This window comes from Aythya fuligula, chromosome 1 (assembly GCF_009819795.1).
Source record: "Aythya fuligula isolate bAytFul2 chromosome 1, bAytFul2.pri, whole genome shotgun sequence".
Taxonomy (NCBI): domain Eukaryota; kingdom Metazoa; phylum Chordata; class Aves; order Anseriformes; family Anatidae; genus Aythya; species Aythya fuligula.
In genome coordinates, this window is record NC_045559.1 from 127,991,156 (window position 1) to 128,017,905 (window position 26,750).

General features: G+C 41.0%; 2 protein-coding genes across 3 annotated transcripts; both read left to right on the plus strand.

The window, feature by feature from the left end:
• The first annotated feature begins 1,406 nt into the window (after window positions 1–1,406).
• On the plus strand, window positions 1,407–9,543 carry PIGA (phosphatidylinositol glycan anchor biosynthesis class A). Its single transcript, XM_032208021.1, has 5 exons — window positions 1,407–2,124; window positions 2,708–2,840; window positions 3,983–4,115; window positions 5,633–5,839; window positions 7,482–9,543. The coding sequence occupies exons 1-5, from the start codon at window positions 1,422–1,424 to the stop codon at window positions 7,743–7,745; spliced, it is 1,440 nt and encodes a 479-aa protein (XP_032063912.1). The 5' UTR covers window positions 1,407–1,421; the 3' UTR covers window positions 7,746–9,543.
• Window positions 9,544–14,194: 4,651 nt separating this feature from the next.
• ASB11 (ankyrin repeat and SOCS box containing 11) lies at window positions 14,195–26,313 on the plus strand. Of its 2 annotated transcripts, XM_032207293.1 has the most exons (8): window positions 14,195–14,372; window positions 17,599–17,678; window position 18,849; window positions 21,022–21,077; window positions 23,520–23,670; window positions 23,877–24,011; window positions 24,965–25,156; window positions 26,189–26,313. In XM_032207293.1, exons 1-8 carry the CDS (start codon window positions 14,195–14,197, stop codon window positions 26,311–26,313), a joined length of 918 nt encoding a protein of 305 aa, XP_032063184.1. The 2 variants fall into 2 exon arrangements, with proteins under 2 accessions (XP_032063184.1, XP_032063176.1); XM_032207285.1 differs by lacking the exon at window position 18,849 and having other exon boundaries at window positions 20,970–21,077.
• The last annotated feature ends 437 nt before the right edge of the window (window positions 26,314–26,750 follow it).

Consider the following 26,750-nt stretch of genomic DNA (forward strand, 5'->3'; position numbering starts at 1 on the left):
AATAAAGTCTTTCAGCTCTTTCAGTCCCTGAGTAAAGTGCCTGATTTCTTCCTCGTACCTTCTTCGGATTGGCACCTCCGATCTTTGTCCAGGCTTTAAGGCAAGCTGGAATCCAACCAGCACCGTAGCCTTGGTCAGCTCATACCACCACTCATGCATAGGATATTTGCACAGGAGTGATGATAGAACTGAATTGGACAAAATTCGCATCAGAAATGCTGGCGAGGAGAAGCAGCTGCCAAGCATAATTGTAGGAGCATAGAGGAAAGACATGAACAACCAAAGCTTGGTGTGATAACATCAGTTCTTGGCAGCCAGCAGTGGACAAGGCAGTGCCGGGGGTGAGAACTGCTGATTTCAAAGCTGGTTGAGAAGACCAGAGAGGCACAGCCGAGCGGTGCCAGCTCCCTGCGACAGAGCACATCTCACACTACCCTGCTGCACTTCCCAAACTCCAAACCCCTGGGCTGTTTGTAAAAATGCTGGGTTTTATTTCCAGTTACAGAGAAACAAAACTTGCAGCAAGAGGCTGGAGAACGTTGTGTGAGCTCCCGCTGTGACTGACAAGACCCCAAAGTAAATCAGGAGACTTACTATTTATTAACTTTTATTTATTCATTATTTAATGATATATATTATTTTTATATTTGTACAAAATATATTTTTATAATTATTTTTATTTTAATATTACTATTTAATAAAATACATGATAATATATTATTACTTTATTTATTTTGAATTTTGTGAGACCCCACCGTGACTGACAGAACCCAAAAGTAAATCAGGAGGCGTGTTTATTATGATTGCTTATTAATTTATTATTTTTATACCGTTTATTTTTATTATTTACTCATTTGTTATTTTATCAGGAGACCTCCACCCGGGGATGGGTGACAGCACTCGCCGCCTGAGGCGTGCAGGTCACTTCATTTGTCCCCGCAGCATGGACGAGGCACTTTATGCACAGCACTCCCCAGCCACAACCCAGAGTGGGGCGGGGCAGGGAGAGGAAGGGGAACCCCCACCACACCGCCTAATGGCCGCCTCCCTCCCTCCCTCCCTTTCTCCCTCCCGCCGTCCCGAGGCCGCTCTGATTGGCCGCTCTGATTGGCCGCTCCTTTTCCCGCGTGACCCAGCGCCGGGCGCCGATTGGCCGAAGCGGGCCGGAGGGGCGGGCCGGCCGCGCGGTTACCGTGGCGACCGCGGCCGTACCCGGAAACGGGAGGGCGGCGGGGGAGCTCCCGGGGCGGCCCCGGTGGGCGGCCGGTACGGGCGCGCGCGCGCGCTCGTTCCCCTCCCCGCCCCGCCCCGCGCCGCCCCGCCCCTCCTGCAGGGTGCCGCCCTCTTAAAGGGCCCGCGTCAGGCATGGCGGGGCCGGGCGGGCCCGACGGGGCGGTAGTGGCGGTGGCGGCCGTTCCGTGATGGCGCCTCGGCGCTCCGCCGGCGGCAGCGGTGCCGAGATGGCGGCCGGGGGCCGTGCGGCGCGGGGCGCGGCGGCGGCGCAGAGCGTGTGCATGGTGTCGGACTTCTTCTACCCCAACATGGGCGGCGTGGAGAGCCACATCTACCAGCTGTCGCAGTGCCTGATCGAGCGCGGCCACAAGGTGCTGGTGGTCACCCACGCCTACGGCGGGCGGCGGGGCGTGCGCTACCTGAGCAACGGGCTGAAGGTGTACTACCTGCCGCTGCGCGTCATGTACAACCAGTCGACGGCCACCACCCTGTTCCACAGCCTGCCCCTGCTGCGCTGCATCTTCCTGCGCGAGCGGGTGAGCGTGGTCCACGCGCACAGCTCCTTCTCGGCCATGGCGCACGACGCCCTCTTCCACGCCAAGACCATGGGGCTGCGGACGGTGTTCACCGACCACTCGCTCTTCGGCTTCGCCGACGTCAGCTCGGTGCTGACCAACAAGCTGCTGACCGTCTCGCTCTGCGACACCAACCACATCATCTGCGTCTCCTACACCAGCAAGGAGAACACGGTGCTGCGGGCGGCCCTGGACCCGCGCATCGTCTCCGTCATCCCCAACGCCGTGGACCCCACCGACTTCACCCCGGACCCCTCCCGGAGGGATGACGGGACCGTCACCATCGTCGTGGTCAGCAGGCTCGTGTACAGGAAAGGTAATGGGGCCTAAAACGCAAGTTTACCCTCGTTATCGTTTCCTATAGGCCGTGGTAAGAAAGGTCTTGGATATAATTACCAGGTAGATGGGATTTATGGCATGGGTTGAAGTGGGTTTCACTACTTCGTGAGCTGACAGGGTTGGGCTTTTGTGTCAGTGCATTCAAGAAGAAGGAATCTACACCTTAGTTCGCACCTGTTGGATTTAGAGGCCCGTTTCTTTTCCAGCATTGCAGGTGCTGGAGTTTGTAAAGTGAAAGGTTTGGCTTATCTGGAGGATATGGTCTATGATCTATGTACCCTGATCTATGTATTCTACTAAAGACATTTCAATTGTTTTTTTTAATCAACCATCATCAATTTAAGTCATTGTTCATCATATTTGTCTCCTAATAGATCACATATTGTTTTTTGTTTGTTTGCTTGCTTGCTTTTTTCTTGTTAAGAGCTTTATGTTCAGCAGTACAACTGTTCAAGAGACTTTTCCCATCCGGAGTAGCGCTAACACAGTATGCTACATCATGATAACTTCTAAAATCAAATACTTGTTTATACAGCTTGTCCTAAATTCTCTCCTCTTAGGTATAGATTTGCTTAGTGGTATAATTCCTGAGCTCTGTCAGAAGTATCCAGAGTTGCATTTCTTAGTTGGAGGAGAAGGACCAAAACGAATCGTACTGGAAGAAGTCCGGGAAAGATACCAGCTACATGACAGGTTTGTTCTAAGCATGTTTATGATCCTTCACTGTATTTTAAGGGTGGGAAAGACAACAGCAATACCCTAACACCCTCGCTCACTGCCTCACCCTTCAAAAAAACAACAAACAAACCCCAAAATCTTGAGGCTGGAGAAGATGAGAACTATTGAGTGAAAGCACAGCAGATAGACCAAACACCAACTGAGCACTTGCAGAGTTGGACTATGATCCTGCAAGTTGGCCCTGTATGAACTTTCACATGAGTCAGAGAAAATCTGAATTAGACATTTATTGTTTCTCTGAAATGACAATGTTCAAATCACTTCTGCTGGATTACCGTATGGTACGAGGTGTTAGCGAGTTTGTGTCACTGCTGCTTTTAAGGATAACTGCTAATAGTTTTGGAAGTTTCATTCTTGTTGACATCTCTCTGCTTTGCTTCATTTTACTTTTTTATTTCAATGTGGTACTCTTCAGGGCAGGACTTAAACAGTACCTGTTCTTGTAGGTAAAGGTGTTCCTTGGTGCTACTGTGTCACCAAAATGTTTCCATAATGCATATGTATGTATATTTTTTTGAGTCTTTGTTGTTCCTCAGAAGTCGTTTTATACAGGAAGCAAAAGGTTCTTAATTTTCCATTTCCTGTTGCCTGTTCTGTACTTCAGTCGGTGATTCCTCCTTCTGTGACTCCCTGGTATGAAAGATCAATTTTTTATTTGTATTTTTTCTTTAGTGTTCTTTGTTCTTCTTCCTTCATCCTGTTCTGGTTTCCCACCATCTCTTCAAAAGAATAGGTCCTGATCACTGATACCCTAATTATTTTTTTTTGCTGGTGGACTCTGAGATTGATCACACCTCACACTGAAAATTCAGATAATACATCTAAGCAGAGAAAGAGTGATAACTCTTAATTATTAACTGCATGAAGCTGTGTTCTCTTCCAGAAATAGCAAGCTCGGTAGCGGTGTTTTTAAGATGATTACCACATTAAAGCAATTGCTGGTCAAAATTTAGAGAAAACAGAACAAAGGTGTCTATGCTGCTTCTCTCTATATAAATAAGCATGTACTACTGGAACTCATTTTTTAGTATATGCGTAACATATGGCATTTTTACAGTATAAACCTAGTGTTTCTCTTATATTTTTCTTATATGCAGGGTGCGTCTCCTAGGAGCCTTGGAACACCAGGATGTTAGAAATGTTCTAGTCCAGGGGCACATTTTTCTCAACACTTCCCTCACTGAAGCCTTTTGTATGGCAATTGTGGAAGCAGCAAGCTGTGGCCTACAGGTAAAAAAATAAAATAAAAAGAGAGATCTTAACTATCTAGACTGCATTTTAAACAAGCTTCATGATTAAATAATATGTGCTTGTAACATTTTATTTCATTTCATCCAAAGCTCTGTCTCTATAAAGGTGAGCAAATATCGCCCACATTTATAGATAACCTGGAAAGTAAGACAGAATGGTTTATCAAAACTGCTTAAGCTCTCAGGAGAAACTTGAACAGAGATGGGAATACATGTAGATCTGCTAATTCTTAGATCTCTGAACAAACCAGACTGCCTCTCCAGAGTGCTGTTTTGTATGTACTCCTCTCCAGAATATAGAGTGCTTGGTGTTCATGAAGGCTTACTTTGATGCTGCCTAATGAGGAGTTGCATGGGTGACTTTGGTCAGTCAGACATATTGAATTACCAGACTAAGCCATTGTTTGACACCCATTTTCTTCTTGAACCAAGATCTGACATACATTTTATTTATTTTTAACTGAATGCAAGGATTCAAGGTAGAAGAGGGTTAGAGAGAGAAAGAAGACACTAGAGTAATCACATTAAGAGCTCTTTCTGGCTAATATTCAGCTCAATTTGCAGAGCGACAGCTAAAAGCAAAAAGAAATCAACAGCCATAAAGAACAGAGATTCTCACATTTAAATCTAAAGAAACTTATTTTTGAAAGACAGTACTGATGCTGTCTTTCAACAATTAGATACTGATCTAATTGATATTGTTATCAGTATCTAATTAATATGGTCAATGATGGGGATAGGGGAGAGAATTTGGGGTGAAACCAGGACACTTATAAACAAGAAGTATAGAAAACGTGAGGGGCTTTATTCCACTCTAACATTTTCTCAGGGTAGTTACTACGTATTTGTGGCATTCATTCTCCAGTCATTTGTTTTCTTCTCTAGGGGTGCCAAAATTCTGTGGTTTTCCTACTGTTGCCTGCTGTTTAGAGATGATTAAAGAATACAAATCTTAGTAGTTTCTGGTTTCCCTTTAAAAACAGTAATTACTGAACTTCTGAAGAAATTGTTTTAAGTGTTCAGTATCTTACAAATCATAAACCAAAGGTGATGTGGTAAAATTATCTCCTCCAAGTATAGGTAATGGTTTTCATGAGGAACTATGGAGAGAAGATCCAAAATCTAATTACACAGATCTAGCTGTGTATTGTGACAAACATCTTTAGGAAAGATGTCTCATTAAACACGCACTAGGCCAATCCTTCTGTCTTATGCTACCAAAGAGTCACTCTGAACATCGTTAAAAGTATTCTGCTGTGTGAGGTCCTTTCTAGGGCCTGGACCTTCCATTCACATATGCAGGTAAAACTCCCCAAGCTTCCTAGCAGTCTTTGCCTTCATGGCAAGCAGTCATTGGATTTGTGTTGTTTTTTTCCCCCCTCCCCTCTCTTCAACTTCAATGCTGCATCTAAACAATCTAAACAGTGTAATAACAATATCATCACTGGACTTTATTGCTATGCAATATATGTAGTATTTCTTTTGTTTCTTTCAAAGGTTGTGAGTACAAAAGTTGGTGGCATTCCTGAGGTGCTTCCAGAAAATCTCATTATTTTATGTGAACCCTCTGTGAAATCATTGTGTGATGGTCTAGAAAAAGCTATTGCCCAGCTCAGATCGGGAACACTACCATCTCCAGAAGCTGTTCATAATAAAGTAAAGACATTTTATACCTGGAGGGATGTAGCAGAGAGAACTGAAAAAGTATGTATAGCCACTTTTTTTTTTAATTCTCTTCAAGTACATTTCTGAAAAGTGATTTCTTTGAAACTTTACTGTGTGTGTTCTTTTTGTAATTCTTCAGTTTAACTTCTGAATATTTTCTATCAAATACATGGTTTAAAAAGGTTCACAAAATACTTCCTTTTCCTAACTACTTCCCGTTTTTGTTGTTGTTTTTCCCCTATTTGTATTTTTTTCTGTAACATAAGTACTGGTAAGTATTCTGAAGAACAGCCTAGACCTTTAGTTACATTTCTACTCATATTTTTTTCTCCCCAGAGTCTTCACAATAAGTAGCTCTTCTGGCATAGCTGGAAAACATGCTGCATAAGATGTATGAAAAGATAGAGTTCATGACACAGTTTTGTCTGTGGCATGCTAATGAGTGGTTTAAAATGATGCGAGGTAGCGTAATGCCAGCAGACATAGCTGAATATACATGAGCGCTATGGATGTAATGAAAATAAATTATCATGCTTTTGAAATCATATTTCAGAATTAGAACTGTGCTTTGGTGTGAAAACTCTGTCATTAGCGAGGAATATTAACTGCAATAATTTATTAACTCCTGTGGAGATGTGTCGCTTTTGACTTCAGCCCTTATGTTTTAGACAAGAGAGTAGTTGAAACAGATACATCTTAATTACATTGTACTGTTACTCAGATACATATCTCTCCTACTAGTCTACTCGAAGAAGCGTCATACGCAACCAGTTTATCTGATCTTTTTCAAGTACTGTCAGTACAATTCATCTTATGATTTTTTTTTAAGCTGCAAACAATATTTCAGGTGCAAAGTTTTTGTAGAAGTTAGCCTAGGTTTCAGTTTCTTTTATTGCCCTTCCCTAAGAAATTAAACCAAACTCTGTAAAGGGAAATGTTAGCGTAACTGGGAGAAGGACACATAGAACTTATGTTGCACAAAGGAGTGTTGTTGGTTAGCTCATTGCTGATGTATTTGTAGGATGACGTCTGTTTATGTTCTCAAGGACAAAACTCTTTAGAATGATTTAAGTCTTGAGTCACATATAGTAGTTTTCTGTTCTATGAAACACTAGACCAGTGGTTGTAGTTAATATGTATGTTGTCACTAATACCATGTATTTGCTTTCCATATTCATTGAATTTTATCATACTAGTGTTTCTTTAAATAAAAATCAGAATCCTATTCTGATTTGCTTGACTGTCCAAATACAGATATTGGAAGATTGCCCACCCAGCTACGTGTTCATCCATCTTTGTGTTGAAAATCTCGTAACTGCGTGTTCAGACTCTGTGCTTGACTGGTGTGTCTAAGAGATTAGAATCCATCCCATTAATTCAAAAAACTCTGTAACATTAGATTAGAGGCAAATTACGCTGTCTTTCTATCTAGTGAAATATTCTCAAGGGCTGTCATAAAATAGAAGATTTCTTTTCATTTTTCTCCTTAACCATTGCATAAATTTAAATTTCTGGAATGCTCATAAATCATTTTAAACTTGCAAAGCTTTTTGGTGTAACATTTGTCACATCTGGTTGTTAGGAATAGATACTGTATTTTGCACACTGACAACAAAGCTTGATTTTTGAGGTAGAAGCGACATCACTCTTAAGATTTCACTCTCTCTTTTCTCCTTTTTAGGTATATGAGAGGGTTGCAGGTGAAAAGGTTTTGCCCATGAATGAGCGACTTGACAGACTAATATCTCACTGTGGCCCAGTGACTGGGTATATTTTTGCTCTTCTTGCTGTTCTGAACTTCCTCTTCTTGGTGTTTCTGAGATGGATGACTCCAGATTCCATTATTGATGTTGCAATAGATGCCACAGGTCCTAAAGGTGCATGGACTAAACAGTATTTTTCTGGGAAAAAAGGAAGAGTTAAAGAAGAACCTCCGATCTCCTAAAATCCTCCAATGGAGAGAAAAAATGCATCAGTTCCTAAAGGTTTTAAAGCTTGCTGGTAGAGACATTACTTTTCAAATGCTACGGTTTCTTTCTGAAGTTCTTTGAAAGAAACTTGGTTAAATGTGCTACCTCAATTTAGGATTATGTTTTAATTTAGTTTGGGATTCTTGTAAGTATATGGACATCTCTTTTGCACTTAAAGCTGGGGGGAGAATGTGGATTTTTACATGTGTCAAGAGCCTTTGAGACAAAAATATTAGATTTTTCTCTATAACTTGAATAGTACAGACAGTGAGTGTAAACTTTTGTGATATTTGGAAAAGCAAAACACAAGAATTACATTAGTTTACAGTAATCCCTGTCAATTCCTGATATTTACTGTGATTTTTGAGACCTATTTAAAAAAAATTAAATACTGAACAAAACATACCTTTTTTTCCTACGATGAAAATTACACTTGAAGGTAGTCATACTAAGAAATTCCACAGTAATAATTAATTTACTGTAAATTCATTATTAACATGGAAATTTCAGAGACTTAGTTCCAGCAGTTGTGTCCCAGTGACAATGTTTTGTGTGCACAGCAACATTATTTTGAAGTTTGTCCCTAATGAAAATTAGATCATTCTGTTGCCAAATCAAAACTCCATAAAGAGCTTCTGATATCTTCATCACAAGTATCCTGCTAACTAACATATGAAAGTGAGGTAAAGCTTATGTCTTTTTTTTTTTTTTTTTTTTTAAGTACATAGGTGGCTTTTGTAAAAATACATAGTTGAAGGAATGATATTACTTAGATTAAGATGATAACAATTAGCCTTCAGAATCAGCTCAGGCCTGAAAACACCTCCAACAGACTATGCCAAAGTATGAAGTAACGTGTGTTTGCGTGCGTGTGTGTATCTGAATGAGAGAGAGAGAGAAATTTATGAAGGGCTTAACAAGCCTCAACAAGCACCACCATATTCTCTCTGGTGTTTTTGTTTTGTTTTTCTCCCTTCTCCTCTTGTTCCCCTGCTTTTGACGTAAATGGCATTTCAGTCTCTCTCTGGGAGGGACAGTGTTTAGTGTGCATGATTTCACCTAGACCACACCAGAGACACTGTCAGACAGGTCCTGCAACTTAAATCTGGGGAAGGCATCCCTTAAATGGAAGTAACCAATAGATATGCTTTTCTTGAGGGGAAAACAAAAAGTTCCTTGCATCTGGTAAGTACATCAGTAAGTAATTTATGGTTGGAACAGGCAGCAGAATGTACAAATGTGAGAGGAGGCAAACTTCTTTTGTTTACTTCATACAACCCTCAAACTACTCCCTGCCTAATGCACTGGGTTAATTTCCCTTTCAAGCATCACTGAAGACTGAAAGTCTTATGATTCAATGACCCTGAGTATTATGTATTGTTGGCCAATGTATTAATATTTAACCTGTGCAATATGAAAATACTGTTTTCAAACCCTTGAAGGGTAGTATTTGAATCACAGCTTCTGTCAATATCGTCTTGTTTCTGTAGAGATACTTACTCTAATTTATGACATTTGATAATTTCATTGAACGTATTTTCATGAAACATGGAAAGGTAATGCAAAATACATGTCATATACAAAATATTTTCTTTTGATAGAATTTTTAGCATTTGTTATGTAAAGTACAATATGCATTGTCTTACAACTCGAATCACTGAAACTTCATTAAAAAGTTGAGGTTAACTAAAATGGTGCCCCACGTTGTTGATAATGGGTGGAATTAAGGTAATATTTTACTTTTTTAAAAGTTACTTTTTTATAGCAACATTCTAGTTTATAACAATTTTTAAAAAATGCTAATTACCATTCCAGGGAAATGCTGCATTATTTTTTTACTCACATTTTGTTGTTTCTGGTTTATTTCTATGTTTCCCACAGCTACAAACACAGATTTAACCATGATGATCTATTCAAAATGCTTCTGTTTTTTTTTTTTTTTTTTTTTTTTTCTCTTTTGTGGAATATTGGGTACTTATGAATAACACAGAAAAACCTTGTTTTAGTTTTGTATAATTTACAGTTCATCAAAATGTTTATTTCCTTTTCAATATAAAATGGGTATTTTTCATTAATATGTGGGAACATACAATTAAAAAGTACAGAAGTACACTCCATACTGCTGCTTTCCATCACTGGTGGTTGGGCTTATTCTGATAAAGGTGATGATTAAAAAAATGTTTTACACAGAGAAAAATGTAATCCATAACTGGTTTAACTATGAAAATACTGTTTTTCAAGTAATACAACTTACATTGTGCATAACTCTTGCAGGACTGATTCACTTGCCTACCTTGTGCAGTAGAATAAGGGATGATGTCACTGTCACTCAGTCATTTACAACTTTAAAAAGCAGCAGTGGGGGAAATGGAAAAGTTTAAATAAATAAAGTAATGACAATAACAACAAACTGAGCAAAGAAGATGAGTATATTTTAGGAATATATGTTTAGAAGGAAATAAAAATTTAACAAATCTAAAATGTTTTGGTTGTGCTTGTAGGAATGTTTGATTGGGAAATACTAAGGAAATGTTACCAAATTGATGATGATACTGAGTAACATCTTGCATAGAGCAAAGCCTCCTGTGTGGAGGAGGAGGGAACACCCAAATCCTGTCTATACAGAAGCTTCCTTGCTGCCTTTCATAGAAGGGACCGGGTAGTGCGCTCAGGAGTGTTCTGAACTGCTTTATTTCAGTGATGGAAATCTTGCATTGGTTGGTAATGAAATTGTATCCTACAGGTACAAGGAGAAATTGTGTTTCCAATGCATTATACGCAGACACTGTGAATTAAGGTATAGACATCATGTTGATAATGGAAAACTGTATGTTAAATCAGAACAGGTACCCAGTGAAGTATGAATGTAAGATTCAATTTATAAACTGTTTTAGAGGATCTGGATAGATCTGTAAGATGATAACTTCACTGTAATGTACTTATCTTTTGTGATCTATATTTTATGCATCTTTAAAAAACAAACAAACAAAACCACAACTTACTTTTCCCCTTTTGATATTTAGTTTGCTTTGCTAGTCCTTTTATTCACATCTACTTCAGTTTATAAAAAAATAAGTGTAAAATTGCATCATTTTGATGCTCCAGATAAATACAGACTTACTTTATTACTTACTGTAAACATATATAAGAACAATTGATCTCAAAATAAAATGGTTTTACAAACATTTTTAAAAATAAAATACTTCTTTGAAATATTTTTTAATATATTGCTTGATTTGCTATCATTAAACATCTCTTAGCATACTTGCTGTGTATCTTTCATGACACTCAGTAATACACTGACTTGTATAGGTTTTTAATTACTCTAGCACTGCCATAGTCACTTGGGTGAAAGGGATGTATTTATTGTTAAAGGAATACGACTAAAGGCAAGATGCAGTTATGCACCTGAGTCTACCGTTGTACTGGAATTATGGATTTTTCCTATAAACTTAAGGGAGGTTGGATTTTCAGGTTCTGAGTTGTTTCAACACTGGCATAACTCTGGAGATGATGTTTGTGTGGGATTCATTGAACTTTGCTGTTTATCAGCTGGTCATCTAGTACATGCTAGTTATTTAAGCTTGCCTAACCAGAAGTGATGGAGGGAATGCATCTAGAGGGTGAGTCATCCTGCACTAGCTTAGGTGTTGGAGACAGACAGAAGGAAATTAATTACCAGCTGGAATTCCTTGTTTTCCTACTCGGATAGTAGAAAGAGTTTAGATAACCGGAATTTGTGGTGCAATGGGCTACGGTTAGGTGAGATGAATCCTACACCTACCTGCTTGTTTGAGAGCAACCAGTGAGTCACTAAATACATCCCTTTCAGAAAGCAGCAGTGTTGTAACTGTGCTGATCTAAGGATGCAGTGAGGCAAGGCTAGCATGGGAGGCAATATCATTTATTAGATCAAACTGATAGAAAAAATAGCCAGGATCTCTAGAACATATTCTTGTTCTGATCTCTTCTGTTAAAGCATTCATTTTTTTTCAATTATCTTTAGTTGAAAATATTTGATAGTCAAACTCTCAACTGAATACATTAGAGATACAATGCAATAATTCAAAGACTGCCAAGCATAGGAGTAGACTAACTCCTCTTTAATTCTTCATTGAGAGGAGGTTCCCTCTGATCTTTATTCTCTTGCCAAATTCTTCAGGTCACATCTGACATATTTTTTTACTCTTGGCTAAACTGAAGGTGATCCATAATAAAAATGAGTTTTCTTCTAAACTTGGACTGTCTTTTCTTTTGTGCTTATTCCTTGCAGACTTCTAAAGTAAGGCTATATTAAAAAATAACTTCCCAGTTCTTCAGAGGATCTAGCTAACCTACTATTTATTCACCATGTCATGAGAGTTTTACTGAAGGATTAACATATACTCTGGATATTTTGATATGACAGTTTGGTAATCACTGTGGCTGAAAGCTATTCATGGAGTGGTTTAGGCATCCTGCCGAAGTTCTCAATAAGGCATATTTTTTTCTACCATGTGCTGACTTGCTCAGTTCAGCCCTGTAGCCTATTGGTAGGTTGCACAATCCATCCCATTCAAAACACAACTGTGACAAAGCAGTGAGGGAGGTGATGTTCCTGTTTCTGTGTTGTGCTCTTCCATTGTGTTACACCTCTTCTCCTGCCTATGTTCTGTTGCTCCACCCTCTTTTAGTTTTAGAAATGCCACGTGTTTCTGGGTGATCACACCAGCTCTTGCCATTGCTTGCCTGACTACCACCTTCACCAGAATTAATACTTCCCACCACGCTTTTTAGCTGTCTTCTTAACAGTGACTCTAAATTCAGTGCAGGCATTTTCCTGGTGCTCTTATGCACTGTAAATGGATTAAGAGATTACATGAGTTTTTCTCAGAGGACTCCATTGTCCAACTAAAATCTTTACCAAGATTCCAACTTGGGATATTCTATGATTGTCTCATATTTTTCTAGGGTTAACCGATAATTCTTTCCCTCTTTCTTTTGGGGGTCACCTCTGCTAACTTCTCTTTTTTTATGTCTCAGTTGAGCAAACTTAACTGTATTGGGTAATGTAAGGAACTTAGTTCCTTAGCTGCGCTTGTCTTGCCATGTAATCAGTATATTCAGCTGTCTTGTCATGTTGCAAGTGTGATTAAAGTGACCAAAACTTGGTGATTTTCCTATTTTGGATTCATATGTATTATGGTTTCTACCAGTATATATTACTGTGGAAGGAAATGTTCACTTAATACGTATGTTTTGGTAAAAGCGTGGTATTTTAGTTTAATTCAGAATTTCAGAAAAATGGTTTCACTTGGAAAAAAAAAAAAAAAAAAAGAAAAGAAAAAGAAGCAACAACACAAAACTTGTAGGATATTTACTACAAAACAAACTGCATCTTCAGTGTCCAGGGTAATCATTTGCTGTAAAATTTACTTTTGCATATCCACTGACTCCTTGGGATGTCCCACTTTTTCCTTTGACAGTTATGTAAGCCAAAGGGTAGAAGAACCTGGGCGCAAGGAGGAGATATGAAGAAAAACTCTCCTGCTGTACTTACGGAAAAATAGCAATAAAGAAATGTTTAAATGGAAAGGAAATGGGATGTTCTACAGACATTCACATAATTACATGCAGAAAAAATACTCTGTACTCTGGAAGCCATGTGTTTTCAGAAAGAAAAAAGGGAGTTAAAGAAAGGGTGCATCTTCTTTAGTTTCGAATATTACATCTAGGATTCAGTGACGGATAATGTAAAAATATTTCCGTTCTTTCAAAACAGTCAGATGCTGGTTGCAAGGGATATTAATGGTCACCATTCTTCATCCCTGAGTGACAGAAAATATCAGTGTGTTATCATGTGTTTCTGATTATACACTTTCAATATATTTTTCCCCTCATAGAGTAACTTTGACTTCTTAGCCCTTTCTTTGAAAATACACTGGTTTATTTCAGATTCTTTCATGATAATGCTTTTCTTTGATATGCATGCCTTTGTTCTGTATCTGAGTACTAGCAAGGCCTGTTATCAAGATGGGAAAGACAGAAAAGTATTCTTCTCGTGGTATCTGTGAACCATTTCTGCAACTTTGCATATATAGTCTTTGTAAATTCAACCACAGTATCAAAGAATATATATAATGCGGATGTATAGGCTTTCAGGTGGTATGGCAAACTTCTGTCTGAAAATGTCTTAGAAATCCATACTCAGGTGACTTTGCAAAAGAATTATTTGTTTGTATCCTATATGGCATGAGATTTTCAGATTATTTTATACTTGGTATTGTTATTTGATATCAAATAGCCATACTGAATAAAAACAAATGTATTTTTGGTAACTGAGGAACAGCAAGTTCTGGAGGGTTTAAAATAGATGACATACGATACCAATAATAGCCCGGTGCAGCTTTGCAGACCTGAGAAACTATTCAAAGGACAAACCAAAATGGAGGGCAGTTCTATACTCCATGCTTTCACTAACATTTATTTTGCCATTTTTGCTTTGTTTTGCTTCAAGCTTTTAATTAAGATTTCCTTGGCTCTGCTGACCCATTTCTATATTGTTAAAGGCAACAGAAAAGAGGCTGCCAGGATAGCAGAAGAGATCTATGGAATAGTCCCAGGTAAAGTAAAAATGCTGGCACTCTAACATTTAGATGTGTATTTGCTACAAATATGTTGCTTAGGATTTAAAATATCAATTTGCCATGAAACGAGGAGTCTGTTGCTAAATGCATAGGGTGAATGTCTTAAGCTGAAGTGCCTTCCAGTTCTGATGTCTTTGCATTGTCAGTATGTGTTGGCATGCTTTAGGTGTGCAAAATATGAGACTCCAACAGTTACCCTGCTAGAATGAGGACGACATTTGCTCAAGGCACTACAGTTGATAAAAAGATTGTTCTAGGAAGCAAGGCATTCGTTAGTGGGGGTTACAGACAGATCTACTAGCTTTACTGCTAGAGACTACAGGGACAAAATTTAGCATGTTGATATTCTGAAAGGAGATACTAGGGGGATATAATTAATGACTTCATGAATCCAAGCCCCAAATCCCTGTTTTAGTCAGACCATAAAAATGAATATGGCTAAAATTATTCTGAAAAAAATAATGGCACAAGAATCTATTTTATTTGCTAGGCTATTTCATAGGTCGTTTCACTTTTTTTTGGTTAATTTTCTTCCAAGTAATTTTGAAATTACTCCACCGCATTACTGCCATAATAACGTATAGACAGGCATTTGCGTGTCCGGAATTCCAGTAATTAAAATGACACAATAATTTAATTTTACTACTAATGAGAACATATTTTCCTGCTTGAAGATTTGTATCAGCATTGTAACATCACAGACCTTTACGTGACTCAGTCGTTGGACACTAGCTTCAAGATGAACTGTGCCACCACGAACAGGCACATGAAAATGAGTGGGTCTGTTTGTGGTGTGAGATAGCCACCCGAAGCAAAGATATTAAGATCTATTCATAAGAAAAATGGTAGAAAAGCATTCCTTACAGATCATTTATATACAGGAATTTCTGTCTCAGGGTTATTAACTTATTTGCTATTCTCTAGAATATGATTCCAATTATTTATTGCTGTCACTTCTTCTGAAATGCCTTCATGCAGTTGTAGACTAAGGCATGACAAACAGCAGTTGTTCCTTCCTACAGGTTTTTATCGAAGTGTCTTTGAAATTTAGCAGACTACAACATATTTTTATCTGCAAGTTGCCATTTGCAAAAAGCCATTAAGGATAATCTTTCAAAATATAAGATCATGTGATGCTGTTGCTGGGGCTCTAGATTGGATTACAGGCAGAGTTTCACAGCCTCTTCTCTTTGCAGTGAAGTAGTGCAGAAGCAGAGCTTCCTAAACTTATCTGTAGAAGTCTAGAAAAGACACGGTGACTTCCAACATGTCACTCACAGCTGTGAAGGGAAGATGTGCCCCGTATGGGAACTATATTTGCCACACATTTCAGGGAGGTAGGTTGCTGTGGCTAGCATGGAAGTATGCAGCAGCATGTATTTTCTTGGTGAGGCATGTGTGTGCATACACACGCATTTACAATGCATGTGAAATGTGTTTCCACATACTATACGATATGACTAGGAGTTTAATTAAGACACTGTAGCTCCATTATCTCAGTTACCTCTGAACTCTGCTGCTGGATACAACCCATAATTTTTGTCCCTTGCAATGTTACCAGTCTTCTAACTTTCTGAACTGAGCTTGCCTGTTTCACTTGTCAGCATGAGGTGGGGTTTTTTGGATGTTTTCAGGCAAACCTCTCTCCAACCCTGCCTGGTTCCTGTTTCTATCATTTTGCCTGGCAAGTCCTACTTGATCCTGAAGAAACTGGTTGCATAGCATGCTGACTGGTCCTTCCATGCCAGCTTCGTTCCCTAGGAGCCCAGAAACAGCTCCTTACATAAATAGAGACAAAAATAAAAACACTATTTAAAATCGTAACACCATGAGGTGAATTGCATCCCACCTCTAGAGTAATGAACGCACACTGCAAGGAGGCCAAGGGCTGCTGAAAACCTGGCAAAGCCAGAGAGTAATTCTGGCTTTAAACCAGAGAGTGGAACAGATCCTTTAGGTCCATCTCTTCTCCTGCAGCTGTGTGGCAGTCACTGGCATACAGGCACGACGGTCCCTGCGTATTTCTGGGCTCTGTCACTTCTGCCTTGGCCAGTGAATTTGCCACGTGCACCAGGGTGCCCTTTGTTGGTTGGGCTTCTTGGGTATTGCAGTGAGAGCTTGAAAAAAGCTCTACCATGGCCAAGGCTAAAAAAACCTGCCCAGTCCTTGGCCTGAAGTCCCCAGGGATGTTTCTGAGCTTCTCATTGAGATCTCTCTGCTTCAGGTTACACCTAAAATGGAGATGAATCACCTTTTCCTTTCTCTCTGGTGTGCTGCATTGCTGAAAATATTAAACAGGATATGGGTTTCAAGTACTATGCTTGTAGGGTTACACTACATCAGAGTGTGAATGCAAACATTGATATTGCTTCCATCCTCTGGCAGTGTAAATGCACTTGCTCCACTTGAGTTATGTTTAATATAGGCAAGTTGGCTGTAAGTGTAGGTAGTAGCTAGGCTAAGGATTTTTTGTTTTGTGGCACTTGAATAGACTAAGATAAGGAAAAGAGCAAGCTAGCTTGCATGAAGGAGTCTTCACAGTTCAAGAACTCAAAATGATTAAGGAAGAGAAGTGAAACCTCAGGCAGGATTTATTTTTTTATGTCTGTTCTGAAACCTTCCAGTGAGGAGGAGGATGAAACGTGATACGTGCTAGTCAGAGCTGGAGGAAGTTATTTATGAAATTGTTGGTTTGGGAAATAAAACTGCCAGGGTCATGCTAGAATTCGTTTGATGGACACAGTGTCCCAGTGTCTCCCTCCTATGAGACTCTAAGTGAAAGGAAGCCAGAATATGGGTCATTTGTGACAAAAGCTCTCTAGAAGAGACAGAGGCTTGTTATTTTTGTTTATTTTTTATTTTTTATTTTTTTTTTCCAATATGAGAACTGCAGGGCTCTAAAGTCCCTGGGTGAGTCCCAGCAGCACTAAAGTCATAGTCTTTGCCGAAGGGTGTTTTTTAGCTGTTTTTAAAAGTTCTGCCAACAAGCTTGTGTTTAGGTCCCTTAATGAGTGGTCTGCTTTACTCTGGAGTGCTGAGCCTCAGCTGCTCAGCTGAGATCAATTTATCAACAGTTTCACTGCTGACACCGCATTGATTTTCGAGCCCGGTCTGCATTTACATGCAGTTGCATTTCCCTCATCCTCCCAGGATCTCCTTTTGTTCCGTACCTGAATTAACCCTTACGATTTTGCTGTTCTAGGCAGCTGGGCAGACAGATCTCCTCTGCATGATGCTGCCTTCCAAGGACGCCTCCTGTCTTTGAAAACCTTGATTGCACAGGTAAAAGCCTACAGGTAAAGACAAGGTTGGGAAGCAGCCTGATTTCTTTTGAATTATATCTGCAAGTCAGTGAGCTGGTAGTAGACTGCAGCAGTGCCTAAGAAATACAGTCATATAAGTAATATATCCACATGCACGCCTTTGGGCATATGTTGGTTTGCTGAGACAAGACACTGAGTACAAGCCCAGGACAAAGACTGCTACTGCTTGTAGCTTGCTGTGTAATAAACAATGATCCTCGGGCTCTTTTTCAGTGATAAACAGTGCAGACTGGGCTTGAATAGAATAGGAACAATATATATGTTAGATATTTGGAGAAAAAAAAAGTAGAAAGTTGTAAGAGTATGTCTTACTTCATAAAACAGCAAGCATGGTGTTCCTAGAGAGCTGGCAGCCCGAAACCCTTTATTCGAACTGTAACCAAGAGTTCAGGCGAAAGAAAGAGGGGGAAAGGATATATATTAGAAATGAAAATAGGTGTGAAAATGGACAACAGTAAAGGGAAAGCTATCCTCCTTATCTTTCTTTAAACCCAGATCCTCAATCTGGCACAACTGAGTAATCTCCTCCCCACAAATCATGGTCAATAATTTTCATCCGCGATAGCTGTATGGAGAACAAGGTGAGGCTGCATCTCAAATAGGCAATATCCTCAAGGAGTGGAGCTGCAGGGGCAAATGCCTCTTCTCCAGATATTTATCAAGGCACGGCTGCAGCCAAATGAGGTTGGTGCCTAACCAGCAGTTAGGGCACATCACTGAGGGCATTGCCCAAATGCCCCTTGAGCACTGACAGGCACGGGGCAGCACCCAGCTCTCCAGGAAGCCTGTTGCAGTGTGTGCCCACCCTCACGGCACAGAAACGTTTCCCGATGCCCAGCCTGAACTCCCTGGTGCAGCTCTGTGCCGTGCTCGTGCCCGGCCATCGGGCCCCAGGAGTGGAGGCCAGCGCCTCCCCCTGCGCTTCCCCTCCTCAGGAGGCTGCAGAGAGCAGTGAGGGCGCCTCTGGGCCTCCTCTCCTCCAGGCTGGGCAGCCCAAGTGTCCTCAGCCTCCCCTCACAGCACATGCCTTCCAGCCCTGCTGCCAGCTCTGCTGTCCTCCTCTGGGCACTTTCAGGGACCTCAGCAGCCTTTCTGTGCTGTGGAGCCCAGAACTGCACACAGTGCTCAGGGTGAGGCCTCACCAACACTGAATGCAAGAGGAGAATCACCTCCTTTGACCAGCTGGCTGTGCTGTGTGTAATGCACCCCAAAAAGCAGTTTGCCCTCTGGCTGCCAGGGCACACTGCTGGCTGGTGCTGAGCCTACTGCCACCAGCACCCCCAGGGCCCTTTCTGCCGAGCTGCTCCCCAGCCACCTGGCTTCCAGCCTGTGCCTGTATCTGGATTTGCTCTGTCCCAGGGGCAGAACCCAGCATTTCTCTCCGTTGAAGAGGTCCCTTCTGACCCCCTCTATCTCCACCTGCATTGACTTTACACCATCTTATCAGCGGGAGGCACCCAGTGTTGTAGTTAAACAGTGGATGCCCCAGTTGTTCACTGGTTGTGGTTACACATGGGAGAAGCACCTGGTGTGGCTATACATTACTTAGTTAATCTACCCTTTCTCCTTCTGCTGAGAACATTAATTTCAGGAGTGAAGGATGAGGGTCCTTGCTGATGAAAATAGATCGAGGTAGCAACGTCTGTGGAGAGTGAAACGGAGATGATTCAGAGCAGTTTGATAAATGTAAGGGCAAAGCTCTTCATGGAACAGTATAACCATTGCTCATCGCTTCCCAGGTAGTTATGCCATTAGCCTGAAATGAAATATGGAGCTATACTTTAGGGTATGGGGCACTCAGATGTCTCTGCCTTGGGACCAAATTCTTCTGAAATCTGGGACAGTTTTTTGCTTCCCAGGGGATGCCTTGATATAAGGGGCTGTTTGTGCCTGTGTGGAGATGGGTCACTGGGGTTTTAAAGGAGCTCAAGGACTCACCAATGCCAGCTCCAGCACCTGAAGAAGCATCTTATTTTGCAAATATACTGGGAAGAATGTAAAATCATATGAACACAAGGCTTAACATCAGTGGTATTTGGGAAACAGCTGTTGTAAGATGTGTAACTTGATTGCCATTTAGTAACTGAGGGGACTGCTATTTTGTCCAAGATATCAGTTCTTATTTTTTCATTTGCAATTAATGAATTTAATTTGTTAAATTTATATATGAATAATGAAAATGAATAGCTCTCTTCTTACCAGGCGCCTCTAGAAGACATTATTCTTGAAGGAATATACTGATCAGTAAATATGAAACATCTATACAATGTGAAAATGGAATAACCTCAACATTTTTTCAAGATTTTATCTGTTCCCCTGGAATTGTTGTAACGTGAAGGAAATTTGTGCCAGTTTTTAGCCACAACCAGCCTTTGCGTTAATAACATTTTCACATGGCTGAAAAATGATTCGTTTTATATCATAGAATTTCTATCCTAAAGTAATTACAGTGGCTGTTTTTAATGTTCATTGCACCAGGTTTGGTGGCTTTTACAGTGTAACGTTGCTGGCTTGTATTTCTCTCTACTGAAAGCATTACTGCTGGATACAAGCAGTGCATTGCTGCCATCTTGTGAGCTGCCTGGCTTACAGCACGTTGGGCAGAAGGAGGAATAGTGCTGCATAATACAAGATGTCAAGTGTGAAATGAAGCTGCTCCTAGGCCTGTTCTCACACATGGCTGTGAAATCTTACTTACGAGGATATTTAGCTATATTTTGGGGACAGCACATATGGCAATTTCTTTCTCCCCAGTGAATATATCTGGTGTCTGTTTTTGTGGGAATAGATGTAAGAACTGTCACTTGGAGAAATGCCTGTAATGAGGCGTGTGTAATTCACAGTTCTTTTCTTCCAGCGTAAAACTTCTGGGTGGTCAGATAAGAGGATATGATCTGTGGGTGAGATTTATCTACTTTACTACACCTGAGTGGACCACATTTGGCACCCCGTATAATCAGTGGATGCATTTTCAGGATGCAATTCATTCAATTTGCAGCTACTTCAGGATGAGATGAATCACATCATGAGTGTCTGCTTTCCCCACGGATGGAGCCAAAAGGGTCCAACCAAGCTGCTGGACCACCACCATTAGCAGCTACCCTTTCTGGTGACAACCACAAACAGCATCCCTACCCATGTACCTCGTGGTGTGGTGCTCTCCATCCAGCATCCAACCACCACTGGTGCCCTGGGGTTGCTACCTGGCCCGGCAGGTCCTTGCCCTCAGGCCCCACGCTCTGCCTTGCAGGGTTTCAATGTGAACCTGGTGACGACAGATCGAGTCTCGGCTCTCCACGAAGCCTGCCTGGGTGGCCATGTGGCCTGTGCAAAGCTGCTGCTGGAGAATGGTGCTCAGGTGAGCCTCAGGGCTGGTGGAGGTCTGGGGAAAATGGCTTATCTTTTTTTTTTTTTTTTTTTTTTTCTCTGTAATGATAATTGGATTGCCTCCAGTCTTCCACGGAGTAGTTTGGGAGTCTCATGTAAGTAAAAACAGATGTGCTTAAATCAATGTCACACTTTGTCTGTTAATAAAATACCATTTTGTCCAGCTGGAACTAGGGTAGAATACACGTTAAAAATGGAGATACAGGAATAGGATTAGATATATGAGAACATATTTCATTTGACTGAGTTACAAGCTTTTCAAGCACAATTTACATGGCAAGAAACTGTGAAACACCAGAACAGGCAATCAAACCATCCCTTGCAGAAGAAAATCCATTTATTAACTTCACACACTGTGCCATATTTCAGTTCCTTTGAAAGATGGGGGAAAAATAAAATAAAATTCTGTGCAGTTTTGGTATAGAAATGATTTTTTTTTTTTTTTTTTTTTTTTGTAATTTAGAGGATCACGTCTGAACTACCTGTTGCTTACTTAAGAAAACAGCCTGTTCGTGATATAATACATAGTCCCAGAGTTTTTTTGTTTATTTGTTTTCTTTCCCCTCCCTCTCTGTTCATAAATAAAACCAGCAAGCTGTTGTCTGACTTCTGGGAGAAAATGTTCTGTTTTGCTGCTCACCTTTATTGCTGTACCCTATTTTGTTGTTGTTGTTTTAAAGAAACCATTTATTCCACAACAGCTGTTTTATCCATCTTTCCTCTTTTACCAGTTAAACCAATGCCCAGTGGAGAGGGAATCCAAAGACGTATTTTCCCTTCTTTGGCTATCTCCTTGCTTACCCTTGCTATCAGCTTGCTTGAATCCCTGGCCCCTCTGTAAAACGATGCCAATGGACCTCCAGTGCCCCAGCAGCTCTAGTCAGACCTGCCCATGAGAGTTTGGGGAGTGCTGCGTTGCAGCAAGAGACCTGTCTGAAATATGGATACTCCAAAATACATCCATTCCTTTCCTTCTGTTGTTTTTGAAGCTGTTTAGGACGGGGGATTGCTTAGCTTGACAGCGAGCAAGGGAATGGGATCTGCAGTGATAGTACTGTTGAAACAGTCTCAGCAAGAGCCCTGCCATTTCAGGAAGATTGAGCTTCATTTTGGGGCTCCAGGATCTGAGCAGACAGACAGATGTTCACATGCTGTAGTGCCTGGCCTCTCCCCACACACTGGAGGAGCCACCAAAGGGTAGGAGCTGCCTCCTGTGCTGCTGCAGCAACTCCAGGAGAAGTGTGACCTCCCACCAGCTGCTGTGCTCTTGGGGTTTGCAGGAAATGGCCAGGGATGAAGCACTGAAAGGGGCAAGGATGGGCCTGTGACTGTGTGAAACACACCTTGTAAGAAAAAGGTTTAACTTGTAAGGTGTCGTATACAATTCAGTTGGGCAAATGAACAAGGACAACTAGTAAGAAAGGTATCAACTGCCTATGGTCCGCTGCTGAATTATCTAGATAACTCAATAGTTTTTTAAATATCTCTGCCTTTCTCCACTTCACAGGCAAAATATCTTACTAATTGAATTGTGCAAACTGAGTATTTCTCCCCTGGTTATTCCACCCTATCGTGAAGCTGCTCGTGTTTGGTTGGTAGCAGACTTCAGCTTCGTTGGTGGCCCAGGACTTCTCCAGCTCTTTCTCTCCTTTTTCCTCTTCTCGCTGATTTGGAAACCACACAAACTGCCATGAGCTTTCACAATTCATTGTACTTTCTCAGTTTGCCACAAAATTAAAAGCATGCAGGTTCACTGCATAAATTGCCTCAGAGGGCCTGCTAGGCAGCCAAACCTGGCAGCTACAGTGGTATGCACGGCACAGCCTGGGCACTGTGCTCTCCCGGTGGAGAATGACGGATGGTGGCTCTTGCCAGCTATCTATGTCAGAGGTCAAGGACAGAAATTCTTTCTGTCTTACACATAAATATACACACTCACATGAACACAAACCCTTTTGGCCTCCTATTCTCTTTGGGATTAAGACTATGTTTTCATGAATATGTCTTCTGTTGGAAATGTATTTTCAGGTGAAAGTATTAAACATGGACTACATTTTCATTTAAAAAGCAAAGTTAGCTGAGTGTATAATATGTGTTAGTGCAAAATAGATGGTTATAACAATACTCAAGTTCTCCATATAAGAAAGAAATAGTCTGCGTTTTCTGAGCAATTCCCAGCAGGCAGTATTGCTGCCTTACGGCACTAGCTGTCTGTGAGAGAGGGCAGAGCTCAAAGCAAAATGTTATATGTGCAGTCCCATAATGAATGACTCTGAAAATTGCAAACAAAATCAATTTTGAAATTAAAGAAGGCAAGCATCTTGTTCTGGTGCATTTTTGTTGAGCACATGACGCACACTCCAAGGGCGTTCCTCCTATATCGGATTATTCTGAGCGTGTCCTGCTGTTTCAGGTCAACGCAGCCACCATTGATGGGATCACTCCTCTGTTTAATGCCTGCTGCAGTGGCAGCGTGGCTTGTGTCAACATGCTGCTTGAATTTGGAGCCAAGCCACAGCTCGGGAGCCACCTTGCTTCACCCATTCACGAGGCAGTCAAGAGAGGTAATGTTCAGGGTGGGAGTGAAGGCAATAGCAACTCTTCCCCTTTGCCCTCAAAAAAAAAACAAAAACAAACAAACAAAAAAACAGTCTACAGCATGAATAAATATGCTTGGGTTATTCCCATCTCTTCTGCCTCATTGATTGTATCTGGGTGTATTCTGCTCTGCACCACTGAAATTAAGTGATGGCTCTTTTTCACCACACAGGTCACCGAGAGTGCATGGAGGTCCTTTTGGCCCACAAGGTTGACATTGACCAAGAAGACCTGCAGCATGGGACCCCTCTCTATGTGGCTTGCACGTACCAGAGGACGGACTGTGTCAAGAAGCTGCTGGAGCTTGGTATGCTTGCAGATAGGGGCTGGGAGAGAGATGGGGTGGTGTGAGCCAACACAGCTTATCACCCTGGGTTTCCTCTCCAACACAAACATTACAGAAATTTCTGCAAGAGATATTTGGACAGTCTGAATCTGTGAGACGACTGAAATTTCACCTGTATTCAGGAAGAATTTAGGATTTCCTTGCTGGAAAATTATAGTTACAGAGACCTACCTGAGACCATCTGAATATGAAAGTAAAATAGAGTTTGTTTTCTAGAATGATGTCAGGAGGCATAGAAAGTATCGGCCAATATTGAGGACCAAAATCAAGTCTTCTGAGTATGAAAAAATTAACTGCCCTGAGAAGCATTGACTTCATCTGCTTCTCGGCTGATGTTGAAGATAGTAGTAAAGATGCTTGAAAGTAAAATCCCTGTAGGGCCAGGCACATTTTAAGAGCTACAGTACACTTTTGCTGTCAGTGTACATTTGCTGATTGACACCTGCTGGAAGCATGACCGTGCTGTGAATGGCAAAACCTAGGGCATGCATTTTGTTTGCTGTACTCCCAAAATTATTCCATTCAGATACCTAAAAGTTTTTTCCTCCCTTGCCTCTCCCTCACCCATCTTCCCATAACTAAATTAACATAACCTGTGTTAGATTGTGTGATATTAACAAATTTGCACAGCAGGTGATAGCTTTTGATAATCTACTGGGTTGAAATTCTAAGAATTTCAATGGTTGCTCAGCCCTACCTGCTGCAGACAGGACTCTGGCTCAGTAGACATTTATAAAGCAGGTATTTGATCTGATGAGTTTTGGACTGGCAGTACTTAGAGAAATTAGGAAGGGCTGGCTGCCACTGATGCCCTTCAATTGTTGAGGCTACTGGTGGAAGCCAACCTCTATGATGCAGGGTCAGAAGGCTCCTGCCTCCTCCCAGTGCCAACCACACACTCTTGCTTTCCCAAGGAGCCAACGTGAATGCAGGGAAGCGATTAGACTCCCCTCTCCATGCAGCAGCAAGGAAATCCAGCGTGGAGATAGTCGTCTTGCTGGCAGACTATGGTGCTAACCTGAAAGGCAGAAATGCAGATTTCAAATGTGCCCTGGACCTTGCTGTACCCAACAGCAAAATAGAGCAGGCGCTCCTACTTCGGGAAGGTAAAGGTTTCCTTTCTTCTTCTTCTTCTTCTTCCTCTCTCTCTCTCTCTCTCTCTTTTATTTTAATAGAACAGTATTTATTTCTTTTACCTAAGTTTTCTACTGATTTCAAGATTGTAGCACAGGCCTACTACGCAGAAATAAGCAATCTCTGCTTTGTTGCTACATCTGCTGCACAATAGTAGTTTTAGTAAGTAAAGTGGTTGGTTATTCTGTGTTTTTCTTTCCAATGTATGGAAGGAAAATTATTTTTATTTACCAATCCAGACTCTAAGGACTGAGGATTGAAAACTGCTGGGAGAGTGTATTTATTGATATCATCACAGCTATTTTAGTAGCGCCATCTTGTGTTCAGTCAAGCACTCTGACTCAACATCCAGCTTCCTGAAGAAAAAGGTGCAATGAATGAATGTTTGTGGGGCTGCTGTCCAAGCCCAAACCTGCAAGCAAGTGCAGGAAAACTGCAAGTAAGCTGCAGTGCCCTTTGCACTCTCTACAATATTTCTATTTATCTTCCCAGTCTACTGAAAGCAACTTCTGAGCAAAAATGAGTCTAGCTCCTCTTGTGCCATTTTCACCTGTGCCACATATAGCCAAAACTTGGTGCATCCAATAGTAATATTCCCAGGACATGGACATGCTGGATTAATTCCCCTCCATAACCTTCATTTTTCCAAGCTTGCTCATGCCCTCTTAGTTGGCCTGTGTTCCCCAGGCTCTGCCTTCCCAGACACAGCTAGACACAGACACAATGCAGACACCTATATGGCATTTTCAGTATTAGCTCAAGAAAAGGTCCAGAAAAAAAACTAGCTATGCACACAGAAAAAGGTTCTTAGTGTTCATAGGTTTAAAGTTGCTGAAGCAGTTTAGACAAAATAAGTCAATAATGTGTGTAGATCTCTTTAACATCAACAAGTTGTTGTGTAGTGCTTGATCTAATTTTCAAATCTTGCTGCTCTTTGTTGCCTTTTGACTTATACTGGGGGCAGGGGAGCTTGTTCTTGCTTTTATTTTATTATATTTTTCCAGGTCCTGCCAGCTTGGCCCAGCTGTGCCGGTTGTGTATCAGAAAACATCTGGGTCGGTCGTGCTTATATGCAGTCCCTAAGCTGCACCTGCCTGAGCCACTTGAGAACTTTCTTCTATACCGATAAGTTTGTGACTATATTTACACTGGAAAAGAAAGAGGAACAAATGGTTGTTTACTCCAAAATATTATATCAAAGGAAAAAAAAAAATCAAAGACATCATTTACTGTCTACTCTGGGTACCAAACACTGCTGCTGAATGTGTAAATTGAAGTCAATGGAAAACACCTTTTCACAGACACTGAATGGTATTATGGATTTAGTTCCCCCACAGTTTATTAACAAATGCACTTATGGCAGTTTGAGAAATAATATGTGAACAGCTCGCTTGACATGTGTTTCTAAATGTACATGCAGACATCCACCCAGCCACAGACATATGCAGAGATTTCCCCTGCATTTAGTGTTATCTAATTATTTTTTTTTTTTTGTATGTTTGTTTGTTTTTCCTGTAATATCTATGCAGCTTCATCCTCTTTTTCCTCCAATCTCACCATCAAAAT